Genomic DNA, 15,852 nt, shown 5'->3' with positions numbered 1-15,852 from the left:
ATTTTACAGGTTTACAGCAGTGTTTCCTCTTCCCCTCTTCTCCACTATTTTTAACCGAATTCAGCGAGTTCAGCTAAATTTAGCGCAGCGCGCGCGGCTCCGCTCTTTGTGTGCGTGCGCTGTGTTTTTTTCTTCTCATTGCGTCAATGGAATCCCGAGCGTGCGTCACCCTTACGTGACGCAGAGCCACGCGATTGGACGGAGCGAGCGGGAAGGCTCTCCGAGGGTGACTCCGCCCCCACGCGGGGAAGGACGCGCCTCTGCGTCACGGCACAAGTGGAGGGGGCGATATATAGAAAAAATAGAGTAAAGAAAAAGAGGCGCACGGGGTAACGTGCGGGACAGAGCGCGAGACTGTGCGCGAGAGAGGAGGACGCGGGAGTGCGCGTGTGGATGGTTGTAGATGGTGTGGATTCAGCAGACGGACAGGACAGCCCACCCAGACTCGCACAACTGCAGCTGATGATCAGGTTAGTGACACTGCTTTACTGCTTTAACTTTCACACTGTACTACACTGTTACACCATTTAATATACACACACACACTTATATACTGAACTAAAGTACACTAACAAAGTCACACTGAGGACATATGCTAATAATAGGTAAAATATTATAGTATTAAAAAAAACACTATAAAAGTACATACTGGTAATAGTATTAATTATAAGACGCATTATAAGCCTAATGTCTAATATTGAGGTAATAGTATTTAAAACACATTTTAATCTTAGTACAGTCACATGGATGACATTATACTACTTATATTATAGTATTTAAAAAACACTATGAAAGTAAAAAGTGTGACACTGATGACATTGTGACATACTGGTAATTCTAAACTTAATGTCATAAACATATAGAGGTAGTAGTATGTAAAACACACTTTAAACCTGGGTACTGTCACATGGATAACATAGGCTAATGACTCAAGTAGAATTATTATAGTATTAAAAAAAAAAACTAAAATAAAGTAAATAGTGTGACACTGATGACATAGTGCCCTAGTGGTAATAGTATTCATTATAAGATGCATTATTAACTTAATGTCTTATGTAGAGCTAATAATATTTAACATACACTTTAATCCTTAGTATTGTCACACTGATGACATAGGCTAATGACTAGTAGTAGTAATAGTAATTAAAACACACTATGAAAGTAAATATTGTTGCACTGATGACACAGTGACTCAGGTAGTAGGATTTATTATATGATGCTTTATAAACGTAATGTCTCATGTGGAGTTAAAAGTATTTAAAACATTTTAAACCTTAGTACTGTCACACTGATGACATAGTGACTCAGGTAATAGTATTAATCATAAGAGACATTATAAACTTAATGTCACATGTAGAGGCAATATTTAACACACATTTTAAACCTTAGTTATGTCACACTGATGACATAGGCTAACATCTCAGGTAGTAGTAATAATACTTACAACACACTATGAAAGTAAATACTGTCACATGGATGACATAGGCTAATGCCTCAGGTAGAGGTATTAGTATTTAAAACAATATATAAAAGTAAATAATGTCACACTGATGACATAGTGACGGGTAATAGTATTCAAGACGCATTATTAACTTAATGTCACATATAGAGGTAATAGTATTTAAAACACACTTTAAATCTCAGTACTGTCACTCTGATGACATGGGCTAATGATTCAGGTTAAGGTAACAGTATTTAAAAAAAAACACACTATGAACTTCAGTACTGTGACACTGATGACAGGCTAATAATGACTCAGGTAGAGGTAATAATATTTAATACGCACTGTAAACTAAACTTTTTGTGCTCTAAAGACATAGTGAAACTTTATAGCATAATCAGCTTCAATAGGAATGGCGGCTAAAATTTGTTATACTACATTATGTTCATTTTTATATAAAATAAATGGGAAATTAAGTGGTAGTCAAATGCAAATCAGCAGAAATGCTGTTACTGACAACTGAGCGTCACCCAGCAGGACAGCAGTGCGTGTGCGTTTTCTAATAATCAGACAGATTAGATAAAACAGCTGCTGTAACTCACAGTGAAGGCTGCAGGGTTATGAACAGAGTGCAGAGCGTTGAAGTGAGATTTGTGCACGAGCGCTGCAGCAACAGGTGTCAGGAGGCGCGCTCGCTCAGGTCTGCATGGCTCGAGCTGTATGCAGTGTGGTGTGAAGTTAGTATGGGTGGAACTGGGTCTGTCGCTGGACCCTTGTAATGGATGGAGCTTTTAAAGCCCAGCAAACACACAACACTGTCACTACAATGTCTACTTTCTGACAATGTCACTTCTAAATTGTCTACTTCTGATAGGTTGCTACAGCGATGTTTAAAGGTTGCATATTTTTTTTGTTTCAAATGTTTTTTTTTTGTTTCCATAGGTTGCTGTTTTTTTTTTGTTAACATTACCTACTTTTTGATAACATTGCTTCAATGTTCAACACTTAACACTCATTATTAAGTAACACTGCCTTTTGTTGATAAGACTACCTTTTAACAACTTCGCAAAGTTCTATTTATGTTCTATTTTCTATATATTTTATGATAGTAAAACACAGGACATATTTAAAAGCATACTGCACTGTGTTCCACTTGTTGCAAAAGCTAATGCAATGAAAAATAGCCTAACCAACTTATTTTTGCAAAATTTATATTTTTGAAACATATTTTTATCAACTGTACATTCAGTGCATTAAAAGTGGAATGCCCAGCATTAATTCACACTAAAAATCTGCATGACTCCTGAATTGATTTTTTAAAGACATTTCTCCCTTATTATCTGTTTTTACTGTATAATTTGGAGTTTAGATAACTTTACCAATTTTTTGTCAGATGCTCTGCAGTAGAGGGCGCTGTTTTTTCAGTAGTTTAGGTTGGCATAACTGGTGTCTACCACTTGTCATTGTCCATAATGCTAACTGGGGTTTGGTTTGGTGTTTGTTTTTTTTTTGTTTTGTTTTTTACTCACTTTCATCAAATCAGATGCTTTATCTGGAGCTCTATTAGTTAGCATAATCCGTTATTGACCTCCAAAAAATATATACATAATTTTGCATGCAGAAAAAAGACATGTAATTTATATATTATATATATTCTATATTATTATTAGAACTATGATATATACTATAATTGTAAACTTCAGAAACTGCAGAAATTGATCCAAGGCTATAAGAGTGTGAATCACTCTAATTCTGATAGTCGCACTCCAGGCAGCTCCTCGTTTGATCTTCTCGTAATCCAGTCGTGACCTCTCCAGCTGGGGCGCACGTCTGAAAGTCAACTCTGAAGTGTTCACCTAAAGTTATGCAGACTCATAAGCGTGGTATAAATAGGCTGCGCTCGGGAAGCCTGCTTTCCAGGCTTTCTCAGAACCTCTTCTACTCTGAACTGGATGGAAGATGGACTTCCACTCCTGCAGTGATGAGGCCGCCATCCGTCCTGAAGCTATTTCTCAGGGTACTTGAGGTTGAGATGTTTGAAATGGCTGGAGGATCGCAGTGAGTGCAGCTTGTGCAGCTTGTGCTTGCTTTGACGGGGGATTTTTGACCCAGTAATTCAGGGACACTGTCTTAAATGCTCTCCGGGAACACTGGGTGTAGCTAACTTTATTTAGCTGAAGTCTGCAGTAAACGATCTGAAGATGTTCAGAACAGGGCTGTGTTATATGGTATAGTACACAATAAATCATGATTTATTAATTAAGCATAATTAATCTAATAAGAATTCTGAATGTGTATTTTTGAATAATTGTTTATTATATTATCTGCTTATATGCATGCTCTACATATTCTAAACCTTAGTATTTTGGTACATTATTTGCTACATCATATTATTTTTCTGTTACATTATTTATATTTTTCATTAATATTATTTGAACTGAGGTTAGATTAGGGTTTGAGCCTTGATTGATTTACAAAAAAGATTTTTTTTTCAAATTGTGCTTAATTTTTTATAAAAAAATTAATATAAAATGATGTTATTTCAAGTAATATTGTGGTGCATGTCTTTTGATCTAATGTTGTCCAGATGTTGTAGATCTTCTTGTATTAGTCCTGTCATGATAATTACATTATCAATTTATCGTACAATTTATAGACATGACCTTGATCAATTTTTACTTGGCAAAAAAGCCTGTTAATATTATCTATTATTATATTATATATTCCAGTCCCATCCAGATAGCATGAAGTATTAGCCGGAACTGGATGAGAGCATTAGGCATGCTTAATTGGACCGAATGTCCAATTAAAGTTGAAAAAAGTTGCAAAAGTGGTTGTGGCAGATAGACGCATTATACTCTGCAACCGGGGTGTTGGCACAAGCAGCTTGCATCAAAATTAGGCATAGATTCAAACAACTAGGACTGTATATTATGGCGTGAGTGATTTTTGCTTTTTGATGCCATAAAACCATAAAATGGTCTTAAAATGGCAATAATATTATTCATTATTTCAAATACAGGGGTTGGACAATGAAACTGAAACACCTGGTTTTAGACCACAATAATTTATTGTGGTGACGGACAGTTCTGGTGGAAACAGGAGAGTTGAGGTGCACATTGAATTCTGCCGTGATTTGGTCAGCCGTGGTTTTGTGTTTTTTGGATACAATCCGGGTTAGCACCCGAACATCCCTTTCAGACAGCTTCCTCTTACAGCGTCCACAGTTAATCCTGTTGGATGTGGTATCTCGCTGACATTACCTTGGATACCGTGGCTCTTGATGCATCACAAAGACTTGCTGTCTTGGTCACAGATGTGCCAGCAAGATGTGCACCAACAATTTGTCCTCTTTTGAACTCTGGTATGTCACCCATAATGTTGTGTGCATTGTAATATTTTGAGCAAAACTGTGCTCTTACCCTGCTAATTGAACCTTCACACTCTTACTGTTCTTACTGGTGCAATGTGCAATTAATGAAGATTGAACACCAGGCTGCTCCACTTTAGCCATGAAACCTCCCACACTAAAATAACAGGTGTTTCAGTTTCATAGTCCAACCCCTGTTCATTTTCCAAAAAATTAGTGTGTGCCTGAATGTAGTTAAGTGTAGATTAAACTCAATTAAATGCAAACATTTCCAAAACAATCCTATAATAACACTGATACAACTGTTGTGGTTCTGCTCTACAGAAATGACCTGTGTTCAGAGTTATAATGGAGTCCAGTCCTATGAGAGCAGCCTCTTCAAACCAGACTTTCTGATCCCCGACTTCACCTCCAGGTTGGCCATGGACATGAGTGACCCGCAAGCGCAGTTTTCCCAGCCCCCCTCCCTGCCAGCCATCACCTCTCTGGTTGGAGGCTACGGGAGTGAGTTTGATTCCTACTCCTGCCAGATCTCCACTCCTGCTGCCTCCACCTGCCCTGGTGCCTCTTCAGAACAGGACCCTTTTAAGGTGGACGACGTCCCGCTGTACAGCTGCTACCCCGGCACGTTTACCTTTAGCTATATGGATGACGTGCTCACGTCCAGCGGCTCTAACTGTTTCGGCAGCCCAGCATCAGCCCCGTCACCCTCAACACCTGGCTACCAGCCGGTGCCAGCCTGGGACGGAGTCTTCGGGCCTTGCTCTCCGGACCCAGGCTGCTGGGGCTCGGAGAAGACGCCTCTCCACCAGAACCCTTCTTTCTTCACGTTTGGGCCCGTAACAGGGGGTGACATGTCTCCACTCGGGCATCTGCATTCTCAGCTCCCTGATCAGGACCCATTCTGTCACAGCCCCCAGAGCAGCTTCAGTCCCCTTGGGCTGGATCACGGAAGCAAGGACGGCTCCAACTTGGTGGACAATCAGGTGTCGCCCAAAGCCAAGAGCCCAACTGGAAATGAAGGGTGCTGCGCGGTGTGTGGGGACAACGCCTCCTGCCAGCACTATGGTGTTCGTACATGTGAAGGCTGTAAAGGCTTCTTTAAGGTGAGTACAAGAGTTAAATAAATAACTTATAGTAGTAATGGTTATAGCTAAATGTCCCTTGGTTGACCATGTGAAATTGAAAGTGCATGCACTTGTGTTTTAGCGCACGGTTCAGAAAAACGCCAAATACGTGTGTCTGGCCAACAAAGACTGCCCAGTGGACAAACGACGGCGGAACAGATGCCAGTTCTGCCGGTTTCAGAAGTGCCTGGCAGTAGGAATGGTGAAGGAAGGTGAGAAAATCTATGTTTGTCATAATGTTATGCTTGATCAGTGTATATAAAACAGATTACTTAAATAATAAAAAATAACAAGTAATTACACTGACATGCCACAAAACGTCATGGTCCAGGAAGAACTGTGGAAGCACTGTGTCCCATGACTTTTGCCACATCTCATATAAGCTAAATAACACTGCACCTACAGTAACCGCAGGATATATGTGTGTAGTGTCTCTTGCATTGGTTAAATGCAGATGTGAGCTCTGCACGGTCAATTCTAACCAGATGCAACCAGTCATGTTCATTAATGCCTTCTATGGCCCCCTTTATCAGACCTCGCTCCAACTCCAATAATTGCAGGTGGTCAGTTGGGCTTCATTCACAAGATAACACCTCACTTATCCACTTATACATATTTTGGTTTTAGATTTTAAGCCGTCACTCGGGGTAACAATTCACAATCAGTTTACATTCTGCTGTCCCATGACTTTTGGCATTCAAGAATCAAGATTTTATTGTCGTGTGTCACAGAAAAAAAATTGAGTTTCTTCGTACAATGAAATTCTTTCTTTGCTCCGTTGCTCCAAGTACGCCACATAAAGTTAAATATATAAACTTGTGTTAAATTTACATCCAGGATGGAAGTATGTACATGATAACAGTAGTGTGTTATGGATATTATTTACAAGTAAGCACATGATTATTTACAGCAGAGGAATATGAAAAAAGTGCAAAAATTTAGTAGTGCAATAACAAAAATTATACCACTTTCATTGATTATTTAATGTATGTCAAATAATATGTACGTTATTAAAATATATATATATTTTTGGTTGGGTCTCTTCAGTTGTAAGAACAGACAGTCTGAAGGGCAGAAGGGGTCGTCTTCCCTCCAAACCAAAACCACTCCAAGAATCAGCACCTGCTGCCGCTCCCGTGAACATCGTCACCTCTCTTGTGACGGCTCACATGGACTCAGACCCAGCCCTGGATAAACTGGACTATTCTAAGGTCAGCCCTGTTTGATTTATTATATAAGAAACTGATATGGAAATCATGGGTCAAAGCTAATGTATGAAAAGTTAATAGTTAATGTACAGTATATATCTGTTGATTATGATACATAAACAAAGTGTTTAAATTGGATCAGCATTACAGAGAAACATAACACTTACATTTAAGGTGAAAAGATAAAATCCAGGTATTGCGTCCAGGAGTCAGTGTAAGCTAGATTTCATCATCTGCCCACCCCTAATAATAGTGATGTGTAATCAATAAATTAGCACACACATATATATATATATATATATATATATATATATATATATATATATATATATATATATATATATATATATATATATATTTATTTATTTATTTATTTTTTTTTAACAATAGAACCATAATAAAGACTGTATGGTTACATAGTTTACACACTGTTGTCTGTCAGAAACAACACACTTTTGTACTTCTAATCATGTGTAGACACATAAACAGCTCTGGAAAAAAAAACAGACCACTTAAAAATTATGAGTTTCTTTGATTTTACCAAATTAAAAACCTCTGGAATATAATCAAGAGGAAGATGGCTGATCACAAGGCATCAAACCAAGCTGAACTGCTTGAATTTGTGCACCAGGAGTAAAGGCATAAAGTTATCCAAAAGCAGTGTGTAAGACTGGTGGAGGAGAACATGCCAAGATGCATTAAAAAATGGTTAAACTCTTAAAACTTTATGAATTTGAAACTTTTTATTTCAGCCATTTCTCATTTTCTGCAAAAAAAAAAAGCTCTAAATGACAATATTTCTATTTGGAATTTGGGATTTCTATAGTTTATAGAAAAAAACAACAATGTTAATTTTATTCAAACATATAACTATAAACAGCAAAATCAGAGAAACTGATTCAGAAACTGAAGTGGTCTCTTATTTTTCCTACAGGGCTGTATATTCAAATTAAAATAACAACTATAGTTTATATAGTTGCCATTGGCTGTTTCTTTTCTATTGGCTTTTGGCACAATCTTTTTGCATACTGGGTGTGTCCCTCAGTGTCTCACACTCAATATCAGTGTGTAGTGATAGCTCTGTGTTGGGTGACACACTGATGCTGCATTGTTTACTATATACAGGGTTCACTCACTTTTTAATCAATACATTTCCATGACTTTTTCATGACTTTTCCAGGCCTTCAGGGCAAATTACTGAATTAACTCTGAGATGCCGTATGTGTTAGCTCAAAATAGATTTACTCCATAGATAAACTGAAACACAAAGATTTGTAGAACAAATTTCTAATTTTCTATGAGTATTTTAAATCTATATTTTACTTAATGAAATGAGAAAGACTAAATACAAAACCTGACAATAACATTCAATGTATTGTGAATTATTGTGCAAAGCAATTGATATAACAAAAAAAACATAAATTAATTAAATTACCCTACAATCTAGGTGTAATAACTGAAAGTTTTAAGACTAACTAACTTAAATGATTTAAGTAAATTCAACTTATCCAGGCTTACTGTTTACATTAATTATCACACTTCTAATTATGGCGCACTATTCTTAACACACTATTTATCATGCTAGTGTGCAGCCAACATTAGGAGCAGCCATCTCATTAACGCATGTGTTGCAAGTTGACGTATTACATAGCCCAGCATCCAGTGTCATCAACAAACAATATGCACTGGATTATCTGTCTGTATGTCTGTCTGTCCTAGATCATGTCGCTGTGTGCTAAATGTGCTGATTATATTTTTGTCTTTTCTCTCCAGTATCAGGAAACAGTGGCTAGTCTGTCTGAGAAGGAGAATGCTAACGACATCCAGCAGTTCTACGACCTGCTGACGGGCTCTATGACGGTGATCAGAAAGTGGGCGGAGAGTATCCCAGGATTCAATGCCTTCTGTAAGGAGGACCAAGACCTGCTCTTGGAATCAGCCTTCGTCGAGCTCTTCATATTACGGCTCGCTTACAGGTACGATCTAAATTCTAACATAACAACTGGGTATGAATTACATATGATATTGCCATGAGGTGAAAACGAAATGAAAGGGCAGACTCTACAGATTCAGGAAATGTTTGATAATTGTAACAAAAATATGAATAGAAACATTAAAACACATCAACCCTAGAAGGTTAATATAGCATTAGGAGTCTTGTCCAATTACTACTGCATTCTTTCTAATCTGATGTAATCTTCTAGATAGAGGACAGTTGCATTATCCAACAAACCTGAATTAAAAATTGTTGCTGCTGTATAGTTCTTATAGATTTCCTTTTTAATGTTCTTTTTAAAGATCAAACCCAGAGACAGATGAGCTGATCTTCTGTAACGGGGTGGTTCTTCACCGCATGCAGTGTGTGCGGGGATTCGGTGACTGGATTGATTCCATCATGGAATTCTCCCAGAATTTGCATCGCATGAACCTCGATGTGGCTTCATTCTCCTGTCTCGCCACGCTGGTCATCATTACAGGTGAGTTTTTGCCTCTACTCTACTTTACAGTTTGACGTTCAAGGCAAAAACATTTTTAGACAGAGCCTAAAGGAGGTCAAAGGGAAAAAGTGGGATATAGGAGGAAAAGAGGGGGATCAGGAAATGAGGTTAGTAGTTAGTTTGTTAGAGGTTTTAGGAGAGTAGGTGCCCTTTGAAGAGCTCTGTCTTCAATAGTTTCTTAAAGGTAGTGAGTGGCAATACTGCTCTGGAAGTGGAAGGTAGTTTGTTCCACCATTGGGGAACTACTGTATGAGAACAGTCTGGATTGCTTTTTTGTGAATGTACACACACATGGCTTGTCTAGCCCCAGTAGATAAGTATTGCCAATAGTATAACTGACTGTGGAGCAGATAAACCTGAACCAGACGCTGGGATACAGGGGTATACAGATGGCATTTCCTTCCTATATCACTCCTAATGTGATGCTGGTCAGCTGATGTATCAGCTGTTTTTACATGCATCTAGTCTTAACCCTCCTAATGTTAGGGTTAGCATTACTAGCGATGGGGGGAGTTCATATAAATGGAGATTAAATAATGGGCCTACCAAATTAGGTAGAAAATCAGGTAAAACATGAAAAAAATGCTGAATTGAATAATGCTGTATTTAAAATGCTGAATTCATTCTTTTGCAGATCGCCACGGCCTGAAAGAACCCAAGCGAGTGGAGGACTTCCAGAACAGTCTAATCCCGTGCCTCAAAGACCATGTCGCTGCAAGTGCCTCGGAAGCGGCTCGGCCAAACTACCTGTCTCGTCTGCTGGGAAAACTGCCTGAGCTCAGAACACTGTGCACTCAGGGCCTTCAGCGCATCTTCTACCTTAAACTGGAAGACCTCGTCCCACCTCCTCCAATCGTAGACAAGATCTTCATGGATATCTTGCCTTTCTAAAAGTGGCTGGGATGTTACAAACCGAGACAGCTGAAAGTCTTGGTCTCAATGTGAAGCACAGTGAGCAATAGTTTGGGAGCATTTGGAGGCTTTTTGTTGAAGAATGGAGATGTCTGCTATTGTTTTCTGCTATTTTTTTGGAATTAATTTTTAATGGACGATGGTGGTACACCACTGCTTGAACTCGTAACGAGTGAAATGACCTTCTTGGAGACGTCTGGAAGGTCTTACAGCAGCAGCAGCAGCAGCATTGAAAATGCTCCTATATTGCAAACTTCTGGACATTTACGTTTACACACTGTAAACCATCCATAGCATTTTTGTGGTGTCCGAGCAGCTTATGCAGAAGACGAATCATAATCTTCATCATATCTTTACGCTTAAACAGTATTACAGCTTTGTCTATTCCAGGTACGTGGTATTACACGTTTCTGACGTCCAGAGACAGAAAACCGACGGTGCTTAAAAACACAAAAACACACCCGTGGCTTATTAGACGTTGTAAAGAGGCTATGGACCAAAATGGACATTGTTTACTTGGATGTGCATAATTACGAAAAACAAAGCCTTAACTATACTTAAATCACACCAATGCCTCAGAGATTAATACCTGCTAAAATGACTTATTCAAAATGCAGTATTGCACTCGCCTGCTGAAGAGAAAAAAAAAAGCAGAGACTCGTCACTGAAGATGACCTAGTGACATTCACTCCATGACAATCTGGCATGACTACCCACCAAGTTTCATTCATGTCCTTCTTATTTACCACAGAACATGCTACAAAACCCACTTCTGCCATTAAAAATTCAGGTTAGCCCTACAGTGCCAAAAATATGGGCTCTATTAAAAATTGGCGTTCTCTTTTCAATGCACCTTTTAGATATCTGTAAAAATAAAAAAATAAAAATTTTGTAACAGGTTTTGAGGTTTTGATCGTGCCTATACTGTACATTTCCATCAAATAGCTTCTGAGGGCATCTGGTGAACGTTTGACAGCGCAGCTACTTTACAGGCCCCCGAGTGCAGCTTCTCACAAGCATCTTACACGAAGTCTCTGAGTATTATCTCTGACTGATATTTGTCTGAATTTGTTTAACGTGCCAGACTTTAGAGTATACACATTTGTTTGTACTGTATGTATAGAGATGGATTTATATATTCTATATATTTTGTCTTCATAAGAAGAAAAAGAGGAAGAAGAATAAGAAAAAGAAGAAGAAGGGTTAAAGCTTTGGGCATTATGGTGTTTTTGATATTTTTGATATTCTTAGATATTGTTAAATTACCAATGATCTTTGAGTGCCAATGTTCTTCAGCATTATACAAATAATCAGATCAGATTCATGTTTTTGGTCTTTTATTACACCCTGCACACAAAATGAAGAGTAAATTAGAAAACATGTGTATGTGGTAATTTGTTCTCTGAGATATGACCAGAGGTGTGCCGGCAGCTCTGCTCAAAGATTTCTAATAAAAATTAAAGTAAAACCCAAACGTTCTGGACTGATGATGCATTTTGTTCAGTTCTGTTTTTTTTTGGCATGTGGTTCCTCACGTACAGAGCAGGTGAGCAATAGTGGCTTTTTTTACAGTTACAGTATTACAGTATCCAGTTACAGTATTTCTTCTGCTTTCTTTTGTTAGAGAGACAATACTGCGTTTATCCCAGTGAAAGGATGAGTCTATCACTTACTACAGGTATACCTTCAGTCCTGTAGACGCCCATAATATAACCAAGAATATGCTGTGAGGATTCTGGTGCTCTTCTCTTGACTTAATCATTGAATCCATTTAGCCTAGGGGTCGGAATACATCATTGTCGTGATATATTGTATTTATATATATATTTATATATATATATATATATATATATATATATATATATATATATATATATATATATATATATCACTTTTGTTCGTGATACACTTGATGTGGCATCAAATATGGATTTTTTTTAACTACTTAATACACCCCCAATTTAGTTCAATTACTGCTTCATTATTTCACATGGTGGCAATAATCTAATGAGTAGGGTAAACCTGTAGTAAAGAATATTTTTGTCAAATTCTGTGAAATATATCAGAAGAATCACGGTATCATGATATTTGTTATTGTGGGCAATTAAGAATCATATCATGATAATTTAGTGTCTCATTCTATTGGCAAGTAATTCAATTTCAAGTAATTACATTATTACATGAATTAGATTATATATGAATTGCAGATACACTGTAAGCCTATATAAGTCGAATTTATTTAAATAATTGTATTGTTTTTTTAAAGTAATGTTTACTGAAAACATGAGCTAATTAGAGTTAACACCTTTAGTTATTATGCCTAAATTTATCTTTAATTTTTATTTAGTATATAGACTTCATTTGAGTTTGATTGAAGAAAATTCAGGTTAGACTTACAGTGCCAAATATGGCCTAAATCTATGCATATCTGAAAAATAATTAAAGTGTTTTTTTCTCCAATTGTGCAGCTTTGTCACAGATTTTGATAAAGCCTATACTGTACATTTCAGTCAAATGGCTTCTGAAGGCATTTAATTTAACATTTAACAGTGCAGCTACTTTACAGTCACCCGGTGCAGCCTCTTACAAGCAGCTTACTCAAAGTTTATTATCAGCGTATTATCACTGACTGATATTTAAGAAAATATGTATTTCAAATACTCAGAAAAATAGATGAAGAAAGAAATTGCTATAGGGTAAACAGTGCAGCGACACAGATTTAGCCAACACAGATTTGGCATCTCAAAAAATGATGCTTGTTCTTACAGCCTACAACATAGAGACCAGGCAGTAAATCATAATATATGATCTACAGATACAGTTGCAAAAAAAAAGTATGTGAACCCTTTGGGATTACTTGGATTTCTGCATAAATTGGTCATTAAATGTGCTCTGATCTTCATCTAAGTCACAACAATAGTCTGCTTAAACTAATAGTGTAGATACTAGTTTTCCTAAGGTAGCCTTGGGGTACACAATGATAGTGAGTGATAGAAACTGGGGGACACACCCATTATGAAAATATTGTTCTAAACACCAATAGAATAGAAGTGATCAATAGCAACAGACTAAATTCAGTTACTATAAGTTCATTTAACTCAAATATCTCTGTTTATAATGTACAGTATATGTGGCCACAAATGTTCATCTAATTTAAAATAGTTGAGTGATGTTTGAAAATATCAATTTTACATTAAAAGAGTTTATTTGAAAAGTGTGGGTGCTAAAGTGCTACTCTACCTGCTACTGAGTGAGACCACAACACTTTTTTAAACATTTCAATCATTTTACAACACATTCGTTGACAAACTGAAGATCCTCTGCACATCTTTGCAACTTTGCACCTATAGATGAAGTTGATAGCATGATGTTCTCTGAGTCACTGAATGTGCTAGAGAGGTGTGTGTGTGTGTGTGTGTGTGTGTGTGTGTGTGTGTGTGTGCAGTGTTTCGGTAGTTGGGAAGATGATCTGCAGCCTGCAGCCGCCCTTCCCTCCCCCACTGTGTGCCCGTAAGAGAGGAACACTCCTCTTATCAGGTTTCACCAGCTGATTTCATCATCAGGTTGTAAGACTGGCTTTGACTTTGAGGCACAGGGGCTCCCAGCATGTTCTACACCTTCTAACGAGGGCAGATTACCAACCTGGAACCACACAGACCTCGGCTTACATGTTCAGTTTCAATGTTTAAATTTCTGGTGTTAATATATTAACACAGTAAAGAGACATCTGTTGGGTTTCACTCGGTAGACCTTTAATCTTCATGCTTAACTCTGACCCAGTGTTAATTATGATTTCCTCCATCTCTCCTCTTACTTATTCCTCAGTGCAAAAACTCATTGTCAGGGAGGCAGCATTAAGACCTCAATCCTGAATTTCTCCTTTAACATCAAAAATTTGGGAGACTCCCAGAACTACCGTGAGAGGTGGGATCTCTGTCAGTGACCCCACGCTTCTCCTGCTTTTATAGGCTAGTATTTAGGTAAGAATCATTTAACCCTTGTGTGGTGTTTTTATTTTTCATCAAATGATGCTAAAAAAATATTTTTTCTAATTCAAACTCATTGGCATTGGCTCATTTTTTTTTTATGAAAAACATATATCAAAACACATTTTCGATAAACACACACTGTACATCCCCCCCCTTACATTTATATTACATACAGTATGTTTGGCCAAGAGCTAATAAACATTGCTTCATTTGTAAATTTGAAACTAAACAAATTTTCTAATCATATCTTGAGTTTAATTCATTTTCTTTTACATTTTATTAAAAAACTAAAAAAAAAAAAAGAGTAGCACTTTTGGAAAAAAAATGTAACATAAGAAAGGTAAAGGGCAAATATTAACCATGTAAGCTGTTTATATTGCTTGCAATTTAGGTGAAGCAAGCATGTGTAAAGCATTTTAATGTAAAATTGCTTAATTTAGCTAAATTAAATACAAGTAACAAAGTAAACGAATAACAAAAATATAAACACCACACAAGGGTTAAATATATGAATTCTGGACCATTAATCTGTACATTTATTTTATATTTTACTTGGTTTATCATTACAGGTAATACAGCCATGTTTAGCCTTCTTAGACATAATTTAGCTGTGTTTTCAACGTGATCTGTGAAAGTCTAAAGCTAAAATGTGGTCTTGTTTAGCTCGTTGGTTAGTTACTAACTAACTAACATTTGACTAGACTGGCTTGTAATATGAAAAGGTCAATGTAAAATTAACCCTGCAGAACAGATACAGTATATTATCTTTTTGGTTCCTTGATTGACATAGTGTTAGCTTACATTAAAGCTGAAGGTATTGTTAAATTAGTAAGTTAGTACATAGCTGTTTTCTAAAATTGATTGTCTATGTGCTCTATGTTATTCTACACAGATTTCTCTACTGAAAACTATTTATTTGAATGAGTAAAGCGCTTCTGTTCATTTACAACAAGCTTAGACTTCTAATATTTTGTCTTAGAGTGAGTTGTAAGTGAAGTTTCGGTTTCAGTTAGAGGCTAATGCTGCTCCAGCCTTAGTGCTGGAGAAACTTTACTAAAAACTTGCCCTTATAACTGCTCCTTAATATCTGACTGGTAGAATTCATACATTAAACACTCCGCATTATAAGGCACACTGTCAATATTGGAGAGAAATAAAGGATTTAAAGTGAGCCTTAATTTGATACCTTGGCATTTTAAACAACATCAAAATGCCTTATCATGTTAGTCATGTAACAAATCAAATCAAAGTACAGGTGTACAAATGAGTGAAAAACTTGGGTGCATGACCCCATTTTATATGTGCAT

The 15,852-nt window shown here is 37.1% G+C and overlaps 1 protein-coding gene across 1 annotated transcript; it reads left to right on the top strand.

The window, feature by feature from the left end:
- The first annotated feature begins 302 nt into the window (after positions 1-302).
- Positions 303-12,030, top strand: nr4a1 (nuclear receptor subfamily 4, group A, member 1). Its single transcript, XM_022676830.2, has 7 exons — positions 303-470; positions 5,136-5,917; positions 6,021-6,150; positions 6,986-7,149; positions 8,920-9,122; positions 9,445-9,623; positions 10,279-12,030. The coding sequence occupies exons 2-7, from the start codon at positions 5,138-5,140 to the stop codon at positions 10,533-10,535; spliced, it is 1,713 nt and encodes a 570-aa protein (XP_022532551.2). The 5' UTR covers positions 303-470; positions 5,136-5,137; the 3' UTR covers positions 10,536-12,030.
- Positions 12,031-15,852: the final 3,822 nt, after the last annotated feature.

The sequence above is a fragment of the Astyanax mexicanus genome, chromosome 13 (assembly GCF_023375975.1).
Source record: "Astyanax mexicanus isolate ESR-SI-001 chromosome 13, AstMex3_surface, whole genome shotgun sequence".
Taxonomy (NCBI): Eukaryota; Metazoa; Chordata; class Actinopteri; order Characiformes; family Acestrorhamphidae; genus Astyanax; species Astyanax mexicanus.
This window is presented reverse-complemented; position numbering and strand designations above follow the sequence as displayed.